Consider the following 20,673-nt stretch of genomic DNA (forward strand, 5'->3'; position numbering starts at 1 on the left):
CTGGGCCAGAATCTCCCAGCTGAGACTCAGGCTGAGGATTTTCCAGAGTGAAGGCAGTTAAGTATCAACAGATACCCATGAGCCCCTACTTGGCAACTGTTCTCCAGACTGTAGGCATAGCTGGAGCTTCATTCCACCTTTGGTCACAGATACCATGTCCCTGCCCAAGGTCTTTTTGCATTTGTTGGACTGCATCCAGTGACCCTATCTGGAAAACCACAGTGCCTGATGACGTCAAACTTCAGCGCGAGCAAGTCCCAAGGGATCTGAGAAGTCCATGCCCCACCTCCATACCTGACTCCCCTCTCTACCACGAATCACCCTGAGCCCCAGTTACACCAGCTGGATGGGAAACAGACCACCCCCGACTCACTGCCCTCTAACGCCATTCCTCATTGAGCCTCTGTACACTGCCTCCATTTGCCCCATCCAGTCCAGCTGTCTTGGTACTGTACTGCTATAAATCCATCAAAAGAGAAGTAGCTGCACTCAAAAAGTTCTAGAACAAAGCAAAGCCTCCAGCCCCCTGCCTCTGGTAGCCACCCGACTCCTCTGGCCAGCAACCCCTAAGCTGGCACTGCCATGGCCAGGACCTCCAATCCCAGCTGTCCTGTTCTCATTCCTCCACCCTGGCCTTTCCAATCACAGAACACACACCGAGGCCATAGGTCATATACTCACAGAATGTCAGAACTAGAGAGTGCTCATACAGGCTGGGTGCGGTGGCTCACACCTATAGTCCCAGCACTTTGGGAGGCTGAGGCGGGCGGATCACCTGAGGTCAGGAGTTTGAGATCAGCCTGACCAAATTGGTGAAAACTCATCTCTACTAAAAATACAAAAATTAGCCAGGCATTGTGGTGGGAACGTGTAATCCCAGCTACTCGGGAGGCTGAGGCAGGAGAATTGCTTGAACCTGAGAGGCAGAGGTTGCAGTGAGCTGAGGTCGCACCACTGCACTCCAGCCTGGGAGAAAGAACGAGACTGTCTCAAAAAAAAAAAAAAAGAAAGAAAGAAAAAGAAAAGAACCTGAGGGCCCAAACTTTAAAAGTGGAAGAAGCACATATTTTGTTAAGTTTTCCTGGAAAGGTAAAGTAATCCTTAGTACGAAAGGCTACTTTTACAATAAGAATTTGGCTACTTCTTCAACTCAACAGAAACCTAACTGTGCAGAGAATATCACCAGCAACTGCATGCTTTGTTTGGGAACCAGGGGCCAGAAAAAAGACACAAGAAGATATGTTGCAGAGGAGACCAGTGTGGGCCAGAATCCACCTTTGGTCACAGATATAGTGTAAAACAAGAGTCAAGAGTCCAGAAATAAACCCATACATTTATGGCTAATTTTGGGGTTTGTTTTTTGTTTTGTTTTTGTTTTTGTTTTTGTTTCTTGAGACAGGTCTTGGTCTGTTGCCCAGGCTGGAATACAGTGGTGTGATCACGGTTCACTGCAACCTCAACTTTCCAGGCTCAGGTGATCTTCTCACCTCAGCCTCCCAAGCAGCTGGTACTATAGGCAAGTGCCACAACGCCCAGCTAATTAAAAAATAAATTTTGTTGAGACGGGGTCTCACTATGTTGTCCAGGCTGGTCTCAAACTCCTAGACTCAAGCAATCCTCCTAGCCAAGCCTCCCAAAGTGCTGGGATTACAGGCATGAGCCACTGTGCCCGACTCACCAATGGATTTTTGACCAGGGTGCCAAGTCCATTCAGTGAGAGAAAAAGTAGAAACAAATTGTGCTGAGACAACTGGATTTTCTTTCATGCAAAAGAATGAAATTGGACCACAACTCATACCATATACAGAAATTAACTCAAAATGGATCACGGACATAGATATAAGCTCTAAAACTACAAAACATTGAAGAAAACAGGTAAATCTTCATGGTCCTGGATTTGGCAATGGATTCTTAGATATGACACTATAAGCATAACCAAAAGAAAAAAGACAAATTGGACTTCATCAAAATTAAAGCTTGTGCTTCAAAGGACCTTATCAAGAAAGTGAGAAGAAAACAATGGGGAAAAACATTTGCAAATCATACATCTGAAAAGAATTTAATATTGAAAATATGTAAAGAACTCCTATAACTCAACAACAAAAAGACAAACAACCTAATTAAAAATGACAAGAACTTAGACATTTCTCTAAGACATAAATGGTCAGATAAGCACAAGAAATAATACTAATCATTTGTCATTGAGGAAATGCAAATCAAAACCATGATAAGATACCACTTCCTAGACTATACTAGGATGGCTATAATAATAATTATAATAACAACTCAGAAATTAACAGGTTATTGGTAAGAAGGTGAAGAAATGGGAACCCTTGTACATTGCTGGTGGAAATGTAAAATGGTGCAGTCTTTGTAGAAAACAGTTTCATGGTTTCTCAAAAAGCTAAAGATAGAATCATCATTACCAAACAGCAATTCTACTCCTAGGTTTATACTACCCAAAAGAATCGAAGACGGACTCAAATAGATATGTGCACACCAATGTTCACTGGAGTATTTTCACAATAGCCAAAAGGTAGAAACAATCCAAGTGTCCATCAACAGATGAATGTATAAACAAAATGCTGGCTGTGCACAGTGGCTCACGCCTGTAATCCTAGCACTTGGGGAGGCTGAGATGGGCGGATCACTTGAGGTCAGGAGTTCAAGACCAGCCTGGCCAACATGGAGAAACCCCGTCTCTACTAAAAATACAAAAAATAGCCAGGCGTTGTGGTGGGCACCTGTAATCCCAGCTACTCGGGAGGCTGAGGCAGGAGAATTGCTTGAACCCGAGAGGCAGAGGTTGCAGTGAGCTGAGGTTGTGCCACTGCACTCCAGCCTGGGAGACAGAGCAAGACTCCATCTCAAAAATAAATAAATAAATAAAATTTAAATTTAAAAAATTTAAAAAATAAACAAAATATGGTTTATGCATACAATGGAATTATTCAGCCAAAAAATATATGCTACAACATAAATGAATCTTGAAAACATTATGCTAAGCAAAATAAGCCAGACACAAAAGGAAAAATACTATATGATTTTATTATACGAAATATCTAAAATAGGCAATTTATAGAGACAGAAAGTAGATTAGAGGTTACCAGGGGCCAGGATGGGGATGAATTAGAAATTATTTCTTAATGGGTAGAGAGTTTCAGTTTAGGATAATAAAAAGGCTCTGAAAATAGATCGTGGTGATGGTTGCACAATACTGTGAATGTAATTGATGCCACGGACTTGTATACTTAGAAATCATTGAAATAGCTCATTTTATGTTATACATATTTTACCACAATTAAAAATCCTGATACATGCTATACACTAGGAATGAAAAATCAGAAACTGAATTTTATAAACCCTTTTACAATATCATTGAAAAATATGCAGAATTTAGGGATATATCTTACAAAAGAGGTTAAAGACCTATACACTGAAAACTACAAATATGACTGAGAGAAATTAAGATGATCTAAATAAACAGATATAAATATATATACCATGTTCATGAATTGGAAGGCCCAATGTTACTAAGATGTAACTCTCCCCAAATTGATCTATAAAGTCAACAAAATCCCAATCAAAATTCCAGCAGGTTTTTTGGGGGGATGGGGGGGTAGAACTTAAAAAACTTACTGTTAAATTAATGTGAAATTGAAAAGGCCGTAGAATAGTCAAACCAACTTTGTAAAAGAAAGACAAGGCTGAAAGTCCTAAACTGCCAGATTTCAACACTTGTAAATATTTTTTGTTATTGGCATCAATAAAGACACATAGATCAAGATAACAGAGTAGAGAGTATAAACTTACAAACAATAATCAACTTATTTTCCATAAAGGTACAAAGGCAATTTAGCAGAAAAAAGAAAGTGTTTTTCAATGAATGCTGCTGGAACGATTAGATACCCATTTTTTTTTTTAATGAATCTCATACCATATGCAAAAAGTTTACTCAAAATGTAGCAAAGATCTAAATTTAAAATGTAAAATTAGAAAATTCCTAGGAAAACCTTTGTCACTGCAAAGTAGGCAATGATTTCTTAGATACAACATCAGAAGAACAATCTATAAAAAAATTGATAAACTGGATTTCATCAAAAGCAAAAACTTCTCTTGAAAATACATAAGAAAATGAAAAGAAAGCCACAGACCTGGAGAAAATATTGCAAGTCATATATCTGATAAAGGAGATGCGTCCATAGTATACAAAGAACTCTCAAAACTCAAAAAGAAAACAACCCAACTTTAAGATGGGAAAATATTTTAACAGAAACTTCTCCAAAGAAGAGATATGGATAGCAAATAAGCACATGAAAAGATGCTCGACATCATTAGTCATCAAGGAAATGCAAAATGAAACCACAATGGCATACCACTGCATAACTGTTAGAATGCTAAAATGAAAAAGACTGGCTGTGCCAACTGTCACAAAAATGCAGAGGAATTGGAACTCTCATACAATGCTCATGAGAATATAAAATTGTCCAACCACTTTGGAAAAGTTGGGCAGTTTCTTAAAAGGTTAAATGTAGACCTATTATATGATTCAGCCATTCCACTGCTTTGCTAGGTATTTGCCTAAGAGAAACAAAAGTATACGTCCATACAAAGACTTGTATATTAATATTCACAAAAGCTTTATTTGTAATAGCCAAAAAGTGGAAACATCAACAGGTGATGGGATAAACAAACTGTGATATATCCATGAATACTACTCGGCAATAAAAGGAAATGCTCTACTAATTCATGCAACAATATTGAAGAATGTCACAATAATTACACTGTCTGAAAACAGCCAAACAATAAAAGGGTTCATACTGATTATTCCATTTATACAAAACTCTAGGAAATGAATCAGATCAGTGGTTCCCTGAGGATGGGTGGACTGGGTGCGGGGAGTTGGGAGAAGAGCAAGAAGGAAGTTTTACAAAGAGGCAGAGGACACACAGGTTTCCATGCTGTTCCCAAACACACTAGGCACACTCCTACCTCAGGACGTTGTCACTTGCTGCTCCTTTCCATGGAACATTCTTCCCATTAACCACAGGACTAATTCCCTCGCCTCTTTCAGCTCTCGGATGAAATACCCCCTCCTCAGAGTTTCCCTGACCACACTATATGACACAGCACACACACCACCCCCAGCACACCCATGCTGTCAGACTCTCTCCTCCAGACTCTGCTTTTTCTTCTTTGCACTTTATCATATTATATAAGCCTCTTAGCACTGATACATTAAATATATTAGTCCATATCTCCCCCAACTAGACAGTAAGAACTATGAGACCACAGACTTTGTTTCATTCTGTCTCCACTGCCTAAAATATTGCCTGGCATTTAGAAGGTGCTCAGTAAATGCATATTGAGTGAATGGACCCACCTTAAGTCGTAGCTACCATTATTATTGTCTATTTGTCGATGGAGGTTAAGTCACTTGTCTAAAGCCATATAAGCAATAATTTAAGGACCTGGGCTTCAAAGCCAGGTCACTTTGACCCCAGAATCCAAGTTCTGCTCAGTGATGCTACTTTGTCTCAGAGTCTGAGAGGTCACACTCACACACACAAACATAATTGTAAAACAATGCAGTCAGTGACTGCTTGTGGAAAAAGAAATCAATTCACTCCTCCTGGAGGACAATCTGACAGTAGCCAACATTGGAAACTAACAATCCTTCTTCAGGAGTTTGTTTTAATTGAATAATCAAACATGAGGGGAGAATGTCATATACACAAGATGTTCGATACAAAATTATCTATAATAGCAAAGAACTGGGAAGAACAACAAAGTCCCCACAAGGGAGTGATTGAAGTAGAGCGGAAATGAAGTGGAGTCAGGATGTGACAGAAGATGATGCCTGATGTGATCAATTTTTCTCCAAGGAGCAGGAGGCAGGGCCATTTACATAACACATGGGGTACAGATAAGGGTCAAGCAGAGAGGGGTCTTGAGAGTGCGGAAGGTTTGGAAGGGCTGTTGTGGGCAATGGGAGTGAAGTTCATCAGGGAGAAGCAGAAAGACTGAGAGATGGCGTTGGTGGCCCAGCTGAAGATGAAGACCATGAAAGTGGTGACATCCTGCACAGGCATGTCATTTTTGTTATAGGATTCTAGTGTCATAAGAAGAAAGGGGATAGAGATTTTAACATTGATCCACGCCAGGCTAGAGTCGTGCTGAACATATGTGAGGGAATAAAAAGTGCTGGAGTGAGTGACTGAAATAATCTACCATGTAATACAAGCTGGGAAGAGAAGAGAGGCCGGGAAAAGGCTGGTAGGCCATGAAGGCAGACACCTTTGTGTTATGGCAGGAGTAATGTATAAGGAACATGTCTGAGGTCAAAGAGTTGGCAATTCGTGTGTATGAGATTAGAAGTGAAGCAATTCCAGCTGTCATCACCTAGGAATTTATCCTGTAAATAACTGAAGAGAAGTGTCTAGAATGGGAAGGTCCAGAAATTGTGAGTGAAGAGTGCTAGTTTGGTCACTGATATGGGCACTGAAGCCTTTGAGGATAATGACTGAAGCTTGAGTGGAGACAAAATGGTTAATGGGGTGCCAAGCTGTGGAAAACAATGGACTTCATGATACCTACTTTGTGCCAGTCATTTTACATAGATCTTTTCCTTTTATCTTCATAACAATCAGTGGTATAGATAAGGAGATTTGGAGAGTTCAAGGTCAATGTCCAAGTTTTGAGGAGTCCATTTGACTTGTGGATGCTGACTAGAGAATACAATTATCAGTGAAGGGTCTGATTTTAAACCTATTGCGTTAAAGCTGTTGGCTGAATATCTAGATGGAGATGTCTACAGGCATTTAGAGATGTGGGACTAAGTCTTGGCAAAAAGGCTGGAGTTGAGATATAGATTTCTGTGTTAGAAGTATTGCGTTGATAACTGAGACCAGGGTATAGCCTGAGAATAGAATGGAACGGAGTGAACTGGAAAAGAGGAACACTTTGGCATGTGCTCAGATGTGGACAGTGGGGACCTAAGAGGAGCCAGAAATTTTAAAAATGTAGGCATCATATTTTGGTAGGTTGGAAAAGTGGCCATGGATTTTCAGCTCCTTCCTTCAAGAGGTAAGGCCTATTTCCCCACCCCTGAAATGTGGGCTGGCATTTTGACTTACTTTGACTAATACAAGGCAGCAGAGTGATGTGCAAGTTCTAAACCTAGGCCTCAAGAGACCCTGCAGCTTCGGCTTTCTCACTGGAATCCCTTCCACCACCATGTGTACAAACCTGAGTGAGCCTGCTGCAAGATGAGAAGGCACGTGGAGAGAGGGCCCTGCTGCTCTAGCCTTCCCAGCCGGAGCACCAGATATGTGAACAAGCCCAACCCAGAAAAGCTAAGCCTGGCCCAGACCACAAAACTGCCCAGCTAAGCCCAGCCCAAATTGCTGATCCACAGAATCTTGTGCTAACTCAAACAGTTGTTTTTTTCTTGTAGTTGTTTTGTTTTTGTTTGTGTGTTTTTTGTTTTGTTTTGTTTTGTTTTTGAGACACAGTCTTGCTCTGTCAGCCAGGCTGGAATGCAGTGGCACGATCTCCACTGCACTGACTGCAACCTCCATCTCCCGGGTTCAAGCAATTCTCCTGCCTCAGCCTCCCGAGTAGCTAGGATTACAGGTGTGTGCCACCACACCTGGCTAATTTTTGTATTTTTAGTAGAGACAGGGTTTCACCATGTTGGCCAGGCTGGTTTCGAACTCCTGACTTCAGGTAATCCGCCCGCCTTGGCCTCGTAAAGTGCTGGGATTACAGGCCTGAGCCACCGCGCCTGGCCAAAACAGTTGTTATTTTAAGTCACTAAGTTTAGGAGTCATTTGTTAACATGGCAATAGATAACCGATACGCACATGGCCCAGAAGCAAGGGGGACAACAGCTTACATAAACACACGGAGGAGAGGTCAACTTTGATGACGACTTGAAGGAAAAGTGTTTGCCGGGTTCAAAGATGTGATGGGGGCAGCAACCAGAGAACAGTGCTGGAAAGTGAAAGTTAACTATTAACAATGGCTCCTTATAGAGTTAGGATGGGGATGAGGTCAGCAGAACACAGATTTTCACTTTTAATACTGTGTACCCAATGTATGTGTTGCTTGTGTAATGGTTTTAACAGCTTGAGTATTGTGTAATTTTTGAATAATTCAATATTTATGTCTTTAAAAACACGTACTGATTAGAAAATAGAGGAGGTGGTGTGGACTAGTGGTTTTGGAGAGTAGACAAACCAGCTGCATCACAATCACCTGGGAAGTTTTAAACAAACATTGAGCCCAGGGGTCCCACCCCTGGATATTCTGATTCAGTTAGTTTGGTCAAGGGCCAGGTGAGTTGTTTTCTTCACATAGCTCCCCAGGTATTGAGATTGTCAGGGTGAGAAGAAAAGAGTTCTGAAGACAGAAACCCAGTAAATGTCTTTATATAGGGGGCTGAAAGCAGAAAAATAATTTTCTTTTTTTTCTTTTTGAGACGGAGTCTCGCTCTGTTGCTCAGGCTGGAGTCCAGTGGCGTGATCTCCGCTCACTGCAAGCTCCGCCTGCCGGGTTCATGCCATTCTCCTGCCTCAGCCTCCTGAGTAGCTGGGACTACAGGCTCCCACCACCATGCCCAGCTAATTTTTTTGTGTGTTTTTAGTAGAGACGGGGTTTCACCGTGTTAGCCAGGAGGATCTCAATCTCCTGACCTCGTGATCTGCCTGCCTCAGCCTCCCAAAGTGTTGGGATTACAGGTGTGAGCCACCGCGCCTGGCCAAGATTTTCAAACTAAGCTTCTGTGGAAGACTAGAGTTCCAGAAACACTTACAATATGCATTAATAAAACAGCAATTTATACCACTTATTGCATGATTACTAAGTCCCAGGCAATATGATAAGCCCTTTATATTTATTACCTCATTTATTTATTTTTATTTTTTGAGAGAGAGTCTAGCTCTGTCGTCCAGGCTGGAGTGCAGTGACACAATCTTCGCTCACTGCAAGCTCTGCCTTCCGGGCTCAAGCAATCCTCCAGCCTCAGCCTCCCAAGTAGCTGGGATTACAGGCGTGCACCTCCATGCCCGGCTAATGGTTGTTTTTTTTTTTTTCTATTTTTAGTACAGACGGGGTTTCACCATGTTGGCCAGGCTGGTCTCAAACTCCTGATCTCAAGTGATCTGCCCACCTCAGCTTCCCAAAGTACTGGGATTACAGGTGTGAGCCACTGCGCCAGGCCTATTAGCTCATTTAATACTCACAACACTTCCCCAAGAAACTGTGGCCCAGGGAGAAGTAATTTGTCCAAAGTTAGCTAGGTGGAGTCAGGATTTGAATGCAGGTTATCTAATTCCAAAGTCTTTCTGCTTTTATAGGTTTGCTTTTGCAGGGAAAAATTATTTACTATATGGAATTAGCTCAACTTTAAGTTTTTCTCCCAGAATATGTCACTGCTTATTTCTAATATAATCTGGACTGTGAGCTCATCTCCGGGAGGAAATTCTGTCTTTTTATCGCCTTATTTCCAGGGCCCAGGATATAGTTCGCACTCAATACATGTTTGTTGAATAAATGAATGAATGTGTGGATTTGGGATCTGAACCAAAGTTTGTAGGTTTTGTTATTTTAAGTTTAATATTCCAATAATAGAGTTCTTCTCCGTGGAGAGCACTACTTTTCAAAAAGGCAGGTGCACTGGAATCATGAGGTGGACAGGAGATTTGCTGGGGCTGTGCAAGGAAGAGTTGATGAAGAAACAGAATTAACCAATTCAGACAATATATTTCGCCAAAGAAGGCAATGAAAGGAAAAAAAAACAGACGTGGATCAGTTGCGCCCATCTTGAGGAGGCAGACAAGACAAAGGTGAATAAGTTTACAGGCTGAAGAGAGATCACCAGTAAAGAGGCGAAGGTGCAGATGGAGGAGACAGATGGGATTAATAGGCGGCGAGACTCAGGGAAGGTGAGGAGGGGTCCTAAGGGAACTAGCCTTAGGCAGGAGGGACACCTGTTCCTCTGAATCTAGGCAAACAAGGGCTGTCGAAGATGCAGGGAGGTTTTTGGCAGAGTTAAGGGAAGGAGAGCACAGGAAGCAGGACTTCACGGAGATGAGAGCAGCCCAGTAAATGAAGTTTGTCTTCCAGCCCTCACCATCTAGGGTCATGGGTCAGGAAATTTAACTCCAGAATTCTGCAGATGGACATGGGGTTACGAAACTTAAAAACAACAAACAAACAAACAAACGACTATCTACTATCATCATGGTTTCATTTTAAATAGAGGGGTGGCATTTAACACACCAACAAAAGGTAGAAAGGGCATAACCTAGGAATAAATCTACTCAGCTTTATGACCAACTCACTCCGTTCTTATTTTTTTCATTTCGCCAGGGAGGATGACTCCTTCCTCCAGGACGCGTGCGTGGGGAGCGCAGCTCCAAACCGCCCACGCCGGCAGCCGCTCACCATCCCCGCGGGGCGGGCGCGGAGCCTGGCAACACGAGGGCGCCGCTCCTGCGCCTAGACAACCGGCCCGGGCTGCCATCTCGCCCGGCGGAACAGGCAGCGACTCGCGGGTCCCAGGCAGGCGGCGGGGCACTCCGCCCGGGGCCAGCCTCGGTCCCTGCGGAGGGCCAGCGGGGCGCAGACGCCGGCGGGCGCATCCCAGAGCCGAAGGCGCCCCCCTCCTCGCCCCGCCCGCCAGGGGCCCACCCCGGCCCCTGCCCCGCCCCTCCTGGCGCCCCCTCCGCGCCCTTTCTCGGGGTCCCCCGGCGTAGCGACCCTGGCGGGGCAGCTGCGGTGGGGGCAGAGGTGCCAGCTTGCTAGTCCCAGTGGCCGCGTGCCCTCCTCCGACAGCTCTGCCCCGTGGGTGTGGGGACACTACCCTCGCTTGAGCTCCGCTGCGCCGTATCCGAGGCTCTGGGTGCCCGAGCCCACCCTGGGGTCGGGCGCTCGCGCCAGTCCTAGCCCCCGGAGGCCCGCTTCTCCCGCAGGAGATCGAGGGTCAGCAGGCGCTCACGCAGGGCCACCCTTCGGGCGCCCTACCTGTCATAGCTCCAGCGGCTGTAAGACAGGGTCCGGTGGCTGCTGACTCCCTCCATCGCCGCCTCCGGCTCCGCTCGGGGCTCCGCGGGCGGCGGCGGCGGCGGCGGCGCTGGGCTCGGGGCTGGCTCGCAGGCTGCGGGCCGGGCCGGGGCGCGGGCGGAGGACTGTACCATTCGCCCCCCGGGGGGTGACCCCTCCGGCTCTGCCAATGGCGGGGACGCGCGACTGCGGGGACCTGGGCCCGTGAGGCCCCCTCCCCCTCGCTCGGGTCCCGCGGGGGCGCGGCTGCGGCAGCCTGGGTGCTTATTTATTTATTTCCGAGGTGTGCCCCGCGTCGCCATGACAACCGCTCCATCTTTTCCGGCGTCACTAGGGCACCGCTGCTTTCAAACCTTCCCGGGACAGGGGTTGCTAAGAGGCTGCTCCGGCTCCTGCTTGCTTGGGAGTCCCGGATCCGCTGTCGCCACTCGGGGCCCTTCTGCAGAGGCGCCCTCCTTTCCGGCGTGGGAGTCTTCAGCCAACCTCCCACAATCAAGTTCCCCCCTTCTCAGGAATGGAAATAGCCATCCCCCAATTTCCTAGATTCCCGCCGTCTCCCCGTCCCTTCTTCCCCAGGGTGGAAGTCTTGAAACCACCGTCCCCTCCTCTCTTCAAACTGCCTCCCTCCTTACTGAGAATGGAAATCCACTACTTCCTCCCTCTCTCCCGGGTGGATTCCCTCGGCCCTGCTATCTGGTCTATTACGGGCCTCTTGGGTTCCGAAGACCAAGCTCTGTAAACACTCCCATTTCTAGGCCACCTTGTTCTGTTTATGTCCCTTGTGCTTTCTCTTCATTACTACTGAAAATCCTTTGGAAAAAGTCCAAGTGTCTTGGCACAGCCAGGGGAGAGCTTGTCTGACAGTGACCCAGGGAAGGCTATGGCGAGAAGGCCCGCCTGGGTGGGGCGGGGTGGGGAGGGGTGGGGCAGGGAGAGCCGGCTCGCTCCTTCTTGTCTGCCCGGGGCCCCCGGTCCCTTCCCATCCCCCACCTTAGGCTGATGGCTTTAGGGATTTACAGGTATAATCTTCTTGCAGAGGTCACAAGAGCCTAAGAAGGACCTTTCGGGCAGTTGCTGTGGGGTGGTTGGCTAACTTCACGCCAGGGTCAGGGTCGGGGTGGAGGTGCTGAAGTTCCAGGAGGCTGGAGCGCGAGGAGGGGGAGGTAGGGTTTGCGCTACCCTAATCCAAGGATCCTGACAACTCCTGTGAACTAGAGCTAACCCTGTGGGTTATAGAGGTTGCAACTGGCAGTGCACCTGTTGCATCCAGCCCACAATCACAGGGGAAAAAATGCTTTTCATCGAATAAATGGACAACACTTAAAAATTGGGAGATTTAATAGATCTAGCTTTTTATCCTCTCTTGAAAACTAAGAATGTCTGCCAGTGCTGGGCCTGTCTTCAGCATGGCAGGCATAGAGCGCAGGAGTGGCTGTCCTCTGCACCGGGAGCAGGGAATATGTTGTTCTATAAGCCTCTGGCCCTAGCCGGCCAGCTTTTCTCTTACATGACTTTCTTGGTCCTTATAGCTTTTAAGTTTACCATTTCTGTGCAATACAGCCATCTCTATAACCACTGAAGTACCCAACTTGCTCATAGAGCTACCCAAATGCATCATTAATCAATATTTACCAAGGGCCAGGTACTGAGCAAAATGCTTTATGTACTAGATAGACACTGTTACTGTCTCTCGTGGAGTTTACAGACTGGTGTGCAAGGACTGACTCCCCCAAAAAGCCAGTATTCCTGAACCACATCTTGATAGTGAGGCTCGTGGCACACTCAAGACCTCAAGCAGTAGTGGATTGGAACTCCAGAATCAACTTGTTGAAACTGTGTGAAGCCTTATTTCATTGTTTAGGGGTAGGGGTCAGAGGTGAGCTTCCCCCTCTGGAGAATGTGTGAGAGTTTTTGGGGTCTCCCACAGAAACTGCAGGACCAGAGGCTACTGCTCCTGACCCATATGTCATAAGACAAGTCCTAAGGATGTCCCTTCTCCAAAGGACTCAGAACCAGCAGTCACAGAGTCCTCCTGAGGCTGACATTTAGGCACTGGCTGCCAGCACTCACTGCAGCCTGCCTTGGTGAGGCCACTGTAGCTACAAAAGCCAGTAAACCTGCTACTGGCTCTTATAGCCCCCACTTCCAAATCCTGATACCCTCTAGAAGTACAAACAAGAAGCCCAAGGCCAGGTGTCTTGAACCAAGGCTGAAAGCTGTAGAGAAGCTACACCCCAGACATCCTTAGGAGAACTCTGGGCTAAGCAGGTGGAGAAGCCCAACGAAGCTGTACAGGTAGGACCTTTTGACCCTTATCAATGCCAGGAGCGGTGCGTCGGCAATCTGTAGGAGGAGGACGTTTGGCAATATGAAAACATGGCCACAAAATCTTTCCATTCCTCTCGTTGAGAAACAAGATCTATGTTACCTCCCCTTTAATCTGGATGCTATGTAACTTCTGAGGTTAAGTAATGAAAGGCCCTTCAACATCCCCTGTTCACTGGACCCCTGAGCTGACATGTTAGAAGTCTGACTACTGTGATGCTGCCATGCTGTGAGAAAGCCCAAGCTACAAGTAAAGGTCATATGTGGGTGCTTCAATTGACAGTCCCAGCTGAGCCCAGCCTTCAAGTCCCCACAGCCAGGCACCAGACATAGGACTGAAGAAGCCTTCAGATGATTACAGCCCCTAGCCCTTTAAGTCATCCCCAACTGCTTGAGCCTTCCAGCTGAGCCCTAGACATCACAAAGGAGAGACAAGTCATCCTTGCTCTGCCCTGACCTGACCCAGAGAATCTGTGAACACTATGAAACGGTTGTTGTTTTACACTGTAGATATAACCAGGCAGGCAGAATTCATCTCTGAGGAACTGGTTCTTTTTCCTTGAAAGCTGATTCATGGCCCTTTGGTTATGACAGGAAGGGTCCCAGTTCATCTGCAGAGAAGAGCTGCAACAAGGAAACTGGATTGCTCTGCACGGAGGAGCAATAGGAATTCAGGAGTTGTCTTCTTGTAGCTAAATGATGAGTGGTAGGGGTAAGATTGGAACTGGGAGAAGAGAGGATACAGGAGAAAAGCTTGCGTAAGAAGAAGGTGAAATGGTAGAAAGCTGGACTCTAAGAAGGAAAGTAACTGGTGAGAAATTCCGACGGATGGCCAAGGGACTCGAGGAATGGAGATGTCTAATGTTCTATTTTAAGTTGGTTCCTGCTCCTTGGTGCTGCTCTATTACCTCCAAACTTTCAGAAAAAGTCTGGTATGTATATACCACCACCTCCTATGAATGATGCTTAGGGAATGCAGAAGGTGGGGCACTGTCCACAGTGGGACACTTTGTGGGATAAGGTGGAGTGGGAGGACGGCACCCTGGCAGCTTTTTGGAGACTGAGAAGTTAGGAGCAAGAATGCATATGCAGAGGAGACCAGGAGGGCATGTCCCTTTCCAAGAATCCCTGGGCATGTCAGTGAGCATACTAGACTTCCCCAGATGAAAGGTGACAGGCTAGAGATAGTCTATCTGGATTTTAAAGGAAAGTGTAACCTTAGAAGGCTGGAAGCTTCAGACTGTGAAGATGTGTGGCCAGTGGTCCTGGAACTAGGGGTCTGGCTACTCTGCAGTAAGCAAACAAGCAATGAAGAAACCCAAAACCAGGACCTAGGACCAAGGGCTCACCGTGGCAAAATGGGGAACAGGGACCTGGGAGTCTACGTCCTCAGAGAATAAAACCTGGAATGAAAAATCCCTTGTTGCAGCAGAGATGGAGAGTTATAAAGAGAAACCACTTCCCAGGCTAAAACATGGTCCATTATCTCCAGAGTAAAACTCTGGAAAAAAAATTCTGCTAGCTAGAACCAATGTGCTCCTAAGACCCACCCTTTCCCTTTAGTCTCCATTCCCACTGCCACCACATTTTACCCCAAGCAGCAATGGTTTCCCTTTAACGTTCTGTGTTTAACATTCCCTTTAGCACAATCCCCGTGTTCCTCTACTGCAGCTAGGAAGGACTAGCTTCATTAATTTTAGAGGAAAGATTCAGGAAAATAAAGAGTTAGCACATGAAATGTATAAATGCAGGGCCCGGGATCCTGCACCATTCCGCTGGCCATCTGCAGATATCTATACTCTGATTCCAAAAGGTGGACTTGCTACCGGATTTCTTTCCTAGACATCCTGACAATGCCCAAAGTCAAGAGGTGAAGAAGCTCATTTCTGTTCTGAGAGACAGGCTTCGTGTCCAGATGACTAGCACCTTGAATAACCTCACCAACTGATGGTCCATCCCTACTCTCACACTCACAGAGAGTGGCTTCATCTTCAGAAGCCCAGCTGAATAACCACATTGCAATCTAATCACTCCTGCTATGGACTGAATGTTTGTGTCTCCTCTGGATTGATATGTTGAAACCTAAATCCCAAAGTGATGGTATTAGGAGGTGGGGCCTGTGGGAGGTGATTAGGTGATGAGGGTGGAAATGGGATTAGTCCCCTTTATAAAAGAGGCCTGAGAATCCCCTTCCACCAAGTGAGGATACAGTGAGAAGACCAACATCTATGAACCAGGAAGCAGGCCTTCACCAGACACTGAATAGTGCTGGCACCTTGATCTTGGGCTTCACAGCCTCTACACTGTGAGAAGTCTATTTCTGGTTTTTTGGGTTTGTTGTTGTTGAAACAGAGTTTTGCTCTTGTCACCCAGGCTGGAGTGCAATGGCGCGATCTCAGTTCACTGCAACCTCCACCTCCTGGGTTCAAGCAATTCTCCTGCCTCAGCCTCCCGAGTAGCTGGGATTACAGATGCCCGCCACCACGCCCAGCTAATTTTTGTATTATTAGTAGAGACAGGGTTTCACGATGTTGGCCAGGCTGGTCTCGAATTCCTGAGCTCAGGTGATCCGCCTGGCTTGGCCTCCCAAAGTGCTGGGATTATAGCCGTTTCTGTTGTATTTAAGCCAACCAGTTTATGGTACTTTTGTTATAGCAGCCTAACTAGATTAAGACAACCCCCACTCCTATCTCTGCCTGCCAAACACACAGTGGCAGGAGATTTTTCACATAGAGCACCCTCTCAGCCCTTCTCTGAGTCCTCAAGTCTTTCTGCAAGTGAAGAAAGGAGTACAGATAGGGATCTGAGAAGTTCTGAGAAGTGACAGGTAACTTTTCTTAACATCCCTTACTCTGCTGCCAGAGGAAGGAGCAGGCCTTCATATCTCATAGGTAGGTACATAGCACCACTCAGTGAGTGGTGGAGATGCCTGCTGTGGGCTATTTGGAGCAAGGGGCAGGGGGGAGCTGGAAGCTGCATGGGCAAAGATAGGCATCAGTGTGAATGTTCAGCCATTTGTTCTGAAGATTGGGCGGGGTGGGGGAAAGCTCTTAAAATTCATGGTAGAGTCGATCGTTTTTGAAAGCCATAGATTTTAAGGACAATCGCAAGAGTGGGACTGTTTATGCAGTGAAAAGGTTTGTTGAGTATCAGGAGTTAAGGTTCTGGCATTTAAAAAAATTTGGAAAAAGATTTACTTATATGCTTTTTGTTTTTGTTGTTTTGTGTTTTTTTTTTTCCTACTGTAGACAGAAGAGACAGAAACTATAAACTATAATTTGGTTTCGATTCAGGTCACTAAATGCCATTTCTGGCATCCCTGAACTTGTGAACGATCAATGATCATATGATCCTGTGAGTTACTATCATCTCTAACCTGTGTACAACCGCCACAGCATGAATTAGGTATGTTATTTAAATTTATTATTAATATTTGAATATTTGCTCTCAAATATAGGCAAACTTTTTTTTTTTTTTTTTTTTTTGAGATGGAGTTTTGCTCTTGTTGCCCAGGCTGGAGTGCAGTGGCGCAATCTCTGCTCACCACAACCTCTGCCTCCCGGGTTCAAGCGATTCTCCTGCCTCAGCCTCCCGAGTAGGTGGGATTACAGGCATGCACCACCACCCCTGGCTAATTTTGTATTTTCAGTAGAGATGGGATTTCTCCACGTTGGTCAGGCTGGTCTTGAACTCCTGACCTCAGGTGATCCACCTGCCTTGGCCTCCCAAAGTGCTGGGATTACAAGCGTGAGCCACCATGCCCGGCCAGGCAAGCATATTTTAGGTAGAATTTGGAGGAAAAAAAATGCCTTTTGTGCTTTGTAAGTTGAAATTCTACCATATCTATTTATAGTTGCATGACTGTATGCTGCAATCTGTATAATTGTGAGAGCTTTTAATTTAATGTATTAATTATTAAGAATTTTCAAACAGTTAAATCTGAAAATAGATGGGCAGTTAATTCAAGTAAGTATTAAGAGAGAGTTACCCAGGTAACTTTAGAAAGAACATCACATTCTTTCTGAAGCCACAAATATTTATAATGATGTAAATAATAAAAGGCAGCATATAGGAAGAGCTGGGATAATAGAAGCCCCAGGGAAGTCAGTGGGAATCCTGCGGGTGCTCTGCTTCCCGCATGGAGCCAGAGGTGGGCCAGTCAACCGATGCTAATGGTCCTGAAGGCAGGGCCCTCACAGTGTTTCATTTCCTTAGCTTGGTGTCAGAAAATGCCATAGAAAGTTCTGGGCTCCCCATGAGGCCAATTAAAGGGCTAAGAGGACAGGTGGACCCAAATGGGCTTCAATGTTTGGGTGAGGAAGATGCAAACTACATGAGCCAGGTGAGTAGAGAGATGACGCCGGGATGGCAAACATGAGTAGAGGTGATGGCATGCCAACGAGGACCAGGTGAGACAAGGTAGTTCTTATGGAGAAGATGATCAGGGATCAGATACTTTCTTTTCTCTAGGTAGCAGGATGACACAGAAATCCCTCTTTATCAGGAGTTTAGGAAATGAAGTGTCAGGGGTCCCCCAAACCATCCCTAGGTTTAATGATTCTCTAGGAGGACTCGCAGGGCTCAGCACAGAATTGTATTCATGACTGTGATTTATTATGGTGAAAGGATTCTGTGTCAGTGTCTCCGAGATCCAGCTCAGGCTCCATGATTCGCTAGAATAACTCATAGGTCTCAGAAGCGGCTGTTATACTCACCATTATCTCTTATTACAGTGAAAGGATACATAGTAAAGCCAGCAAAGAAGAAAGGCTTTGGGGCAAAGCCAGGAGAAACCACAAGCTTCCAAGTGAACCCTTCCGGTGGAGTTGCATGAGGACTCACTTCATTCTCCCAGCAACAGTGTGTGACAACACATGGTGGTGTTGCCAATTGGAGAAGCTCACCCAAGCCTTGGTGTCCGAAGCTCTTAATGAGGTGTCAGTCATGGAGACATGCAAAGCCTGTGTAAATGGCCTCAGCTGCCCCAATAACTCCCTCTCCCCCTACCCCCAGAGCAAAACTAAGAGTTCGTCATAAGTCATTTTATTAGGATAAACTTATCGGGTCAAACTGATATAGCCTCTCCCAAGGCCCCAGGCATACAAAAACATTCATCAGTCAGAATATTCCAAGGGCCCCCAAAACTCAAGCACCTGCACCTCTTCTCCAAGGACTGCCTTCACACAGCTGGAACCACTTTGCTCACCTTTAAAAAGAGCCATAGGTACCTAGGATCTGCCTCCACGCTGGGATGGCCCTTGCCTAAGCCTGACAGGTGCAGGAGCGAAAGAGTGAGGCATCCTTGCCTTGCATGTAGAAAACGTTGAGGTGTAGCTTGTACTCCAGAGTTTCCCTGTAGGATAGTGTTGACTCTAACCTCTATGAGACTTTGCCTGAAATCACTCTCTTGCTTGACTTCCTTTTTTTTCTTGTCCTCCTACATCCGCTCCTTTACTTGTCTCCCTAGCAGCATTTCAGTGATGTGCTGACACTGGCTAGTTCCAAAAGCTGATTGTTAGCAACTCTTCCCAACTCCATATTCAGAGATATCCTGTTGATAGCTTTAAACTGGTCACGGTGGAAGTACTCACTATAGAGTATTTGTGGAAATTGTTGAATGCTTGCTTTATTTATCAAGCTTATTTATTTTCTTTCCATAAAGCCAGTTGTTACTCATTTACTATCACACCACTGGGCACTTCCTTAATAAATCACTTGAATATGAATGTTTGTTTCAGTGTCTACTTCTGCAAACCCAACCTAAGAAAGAAACTACCTTGGCAGTTTTTTGAGAGTCAGGAGGCTCAGAGACGTAGGTTGAAGTATATTTATTATATGAGGCCAGATGATCCACTATTTATTTGAGTTCTAAGTGGACTAAGGCAAGAAAGTCATCTTCAATGGATTGAAGCTGAGGTGCCTGCTGCTCTGACTCTTGGGCTTGATGACCTGCAAGTCCAATAGTGCCAGACGTATCTGTGTTAGATAAGAGCCCTGTGCTGAGTCTCTGGAAAGTCATGTGGAGCTTTTAGGTTTGGAGCTGGACCCTGCCTTCTGCAGCAGAGAACTACTCATATTTGCAAAGAGAGAGCTTATAGTGTGCTCCTGGGCCCTAATGGAGCTTGAATACCTGATGTGGGACATCAAGACACTATGTGACTAGATCTGCCCACAGTAATCTGGGACACCAGTCATAAATTCACCCAGGCATGAACTGGGTGTTTTATGTTTACCAGTTCACCAGTCAGAAACTAGCAATTCATTGTATGATTGTATGATGACAATGATTTGGTGTTGGATCCAGACAGGTGCAGAAGGCACAAGTAAGCTATATGAAGACACGATTCAAACTCTGTCATCTACCCCTGTTGCTCCAAACTCCTTCCTGTGGGAGTGTCCCATACCACCACTGCTGTAGGAGGAAAAACTCTGAGCCCAATGTATGGTACGGTGGTGTGAAACAAAAATGAATTCCAGCTGTACCACACACCCACTCAGGAGAGGTTCTTAAGCTGAGTAGAGAGGGACATCCTCCTAGGGGGAAGAGAATTGGGCAGTACACTTGGCCATCCACTTTGTATGTAGGGAGGCATGGCCTGAGGCAATAGTACACATGGACTTCTAGGCACTGGAGAACAACTTACTTGGGAGGTCACAGGCCTGGATGAAGCAAGACTGGAGTATTGGAGAAGGAAGTATAGGGGAGATGCATGTGGATGGACTAATGGGAGTGGGGGACTGTGCAGAGCTTTATGCCTCCTGTCAATGCCCATCAGAGAGTATCTGCTGTGCAGGGGGCACTCAATGAGCAGGTAGGAAGAAGGATTTGTCTGGTGAATATCAGTCAGTTTCAATTCTCAACCAACTAAGAGCTTGGGCCCATGAACGCAGCGGGAACAAGGCAGAGATGAAAGCTCTGTACAGGCCCTACCACAGGGACTCCCTCTCCCTAAGGCTTATTTACCTGCCACTGCTGCTGAATGCAGCAGAGAGACTGGATCCTGGTTATGGTGTCGTTCCTTGATGGGACTGCCCCAGCACTTGGTGACAAGTTAATGACATCAGATTCCTTCCACCCTGAGGGGGCAGCAGTTTGTCCTTACTGACAAAGAAAAGATGGACACCTTTTCTGATTTATCTTCCTTTCTTGTTGTGCCTCACTAGTGGTTTATAGAGTGTCTAGTTTTTTTTTTTTTTTTTTTGAGACAGAGTCTCGCTCTGTTGCCCAGGCTGAAGTGCAGTGGCGCGGTCTCGGCTCACTGCAAGCTCCGCCTCCCGGGT

General features: G+C 45.9%; 1 protein-coding gene and 1 long non-coding RNA gene across 4 annotated transcripts in view; one reads left to right on the top strand and one right to left on the bottom strand.

The window, feature by feature from the left end:
* The window catches only part of TUB (TUB bipartite transcription factor), an 84,419-nt gene extending 73,206 nt beyond the window's left edge, over positions 1-11,213 (bottom strand). For all 3 annotated transcript variants that reach the window (XM_054438568.2, XM_063671170.1, XM_063671169.1), the window contains exon 1: positions 11,029-11,213. In XM_054438568.2, the coding sequence (XP_054294543.2) occupies positions 11,029-11,201 (173 nt within the window). In that variant the 5' untranslated portion in view covers positions 11,202-11,213. The remainder of the gene's footprint in view (positions 1-11,028) is intronic.
* A 257-nt stretch (positions 11,214-11,470) lies between these two features.
* Positions 11,471-19,118, top strand: LOC129007528 (uncharacterized). The gene is made up of 3 exons (XR_008492359.2): positions 11,471-14,324; positions 16,641-16,797; positions 18,126-19,118. It is a non-coding gene; the product is annotated as an uncharacterized LOC129007528 (long non-coding RNA).
* The last annotated feature ends 1,555 nt before the right edge of the window (positions 19,119-20,673 follow it).

The sequence above is a fragment of the Pongo pygmaeus genome, chromosome 9 (genome assembly GCF_028885625.2).
Source record: "Pongo pygmaeus isolate AG05252 chromosome 9, NHGRI_mPonPyg2-v2.0_pri, whole genome shotgun sequence".
In the NCBI taxonomy this organism is placed as follows: domain Eukaryota; kingdom Metazoa; phylum Chordata; class Mammalia; order Primates; family Hominidae; genus Pongo; species Pongo pygmaeus.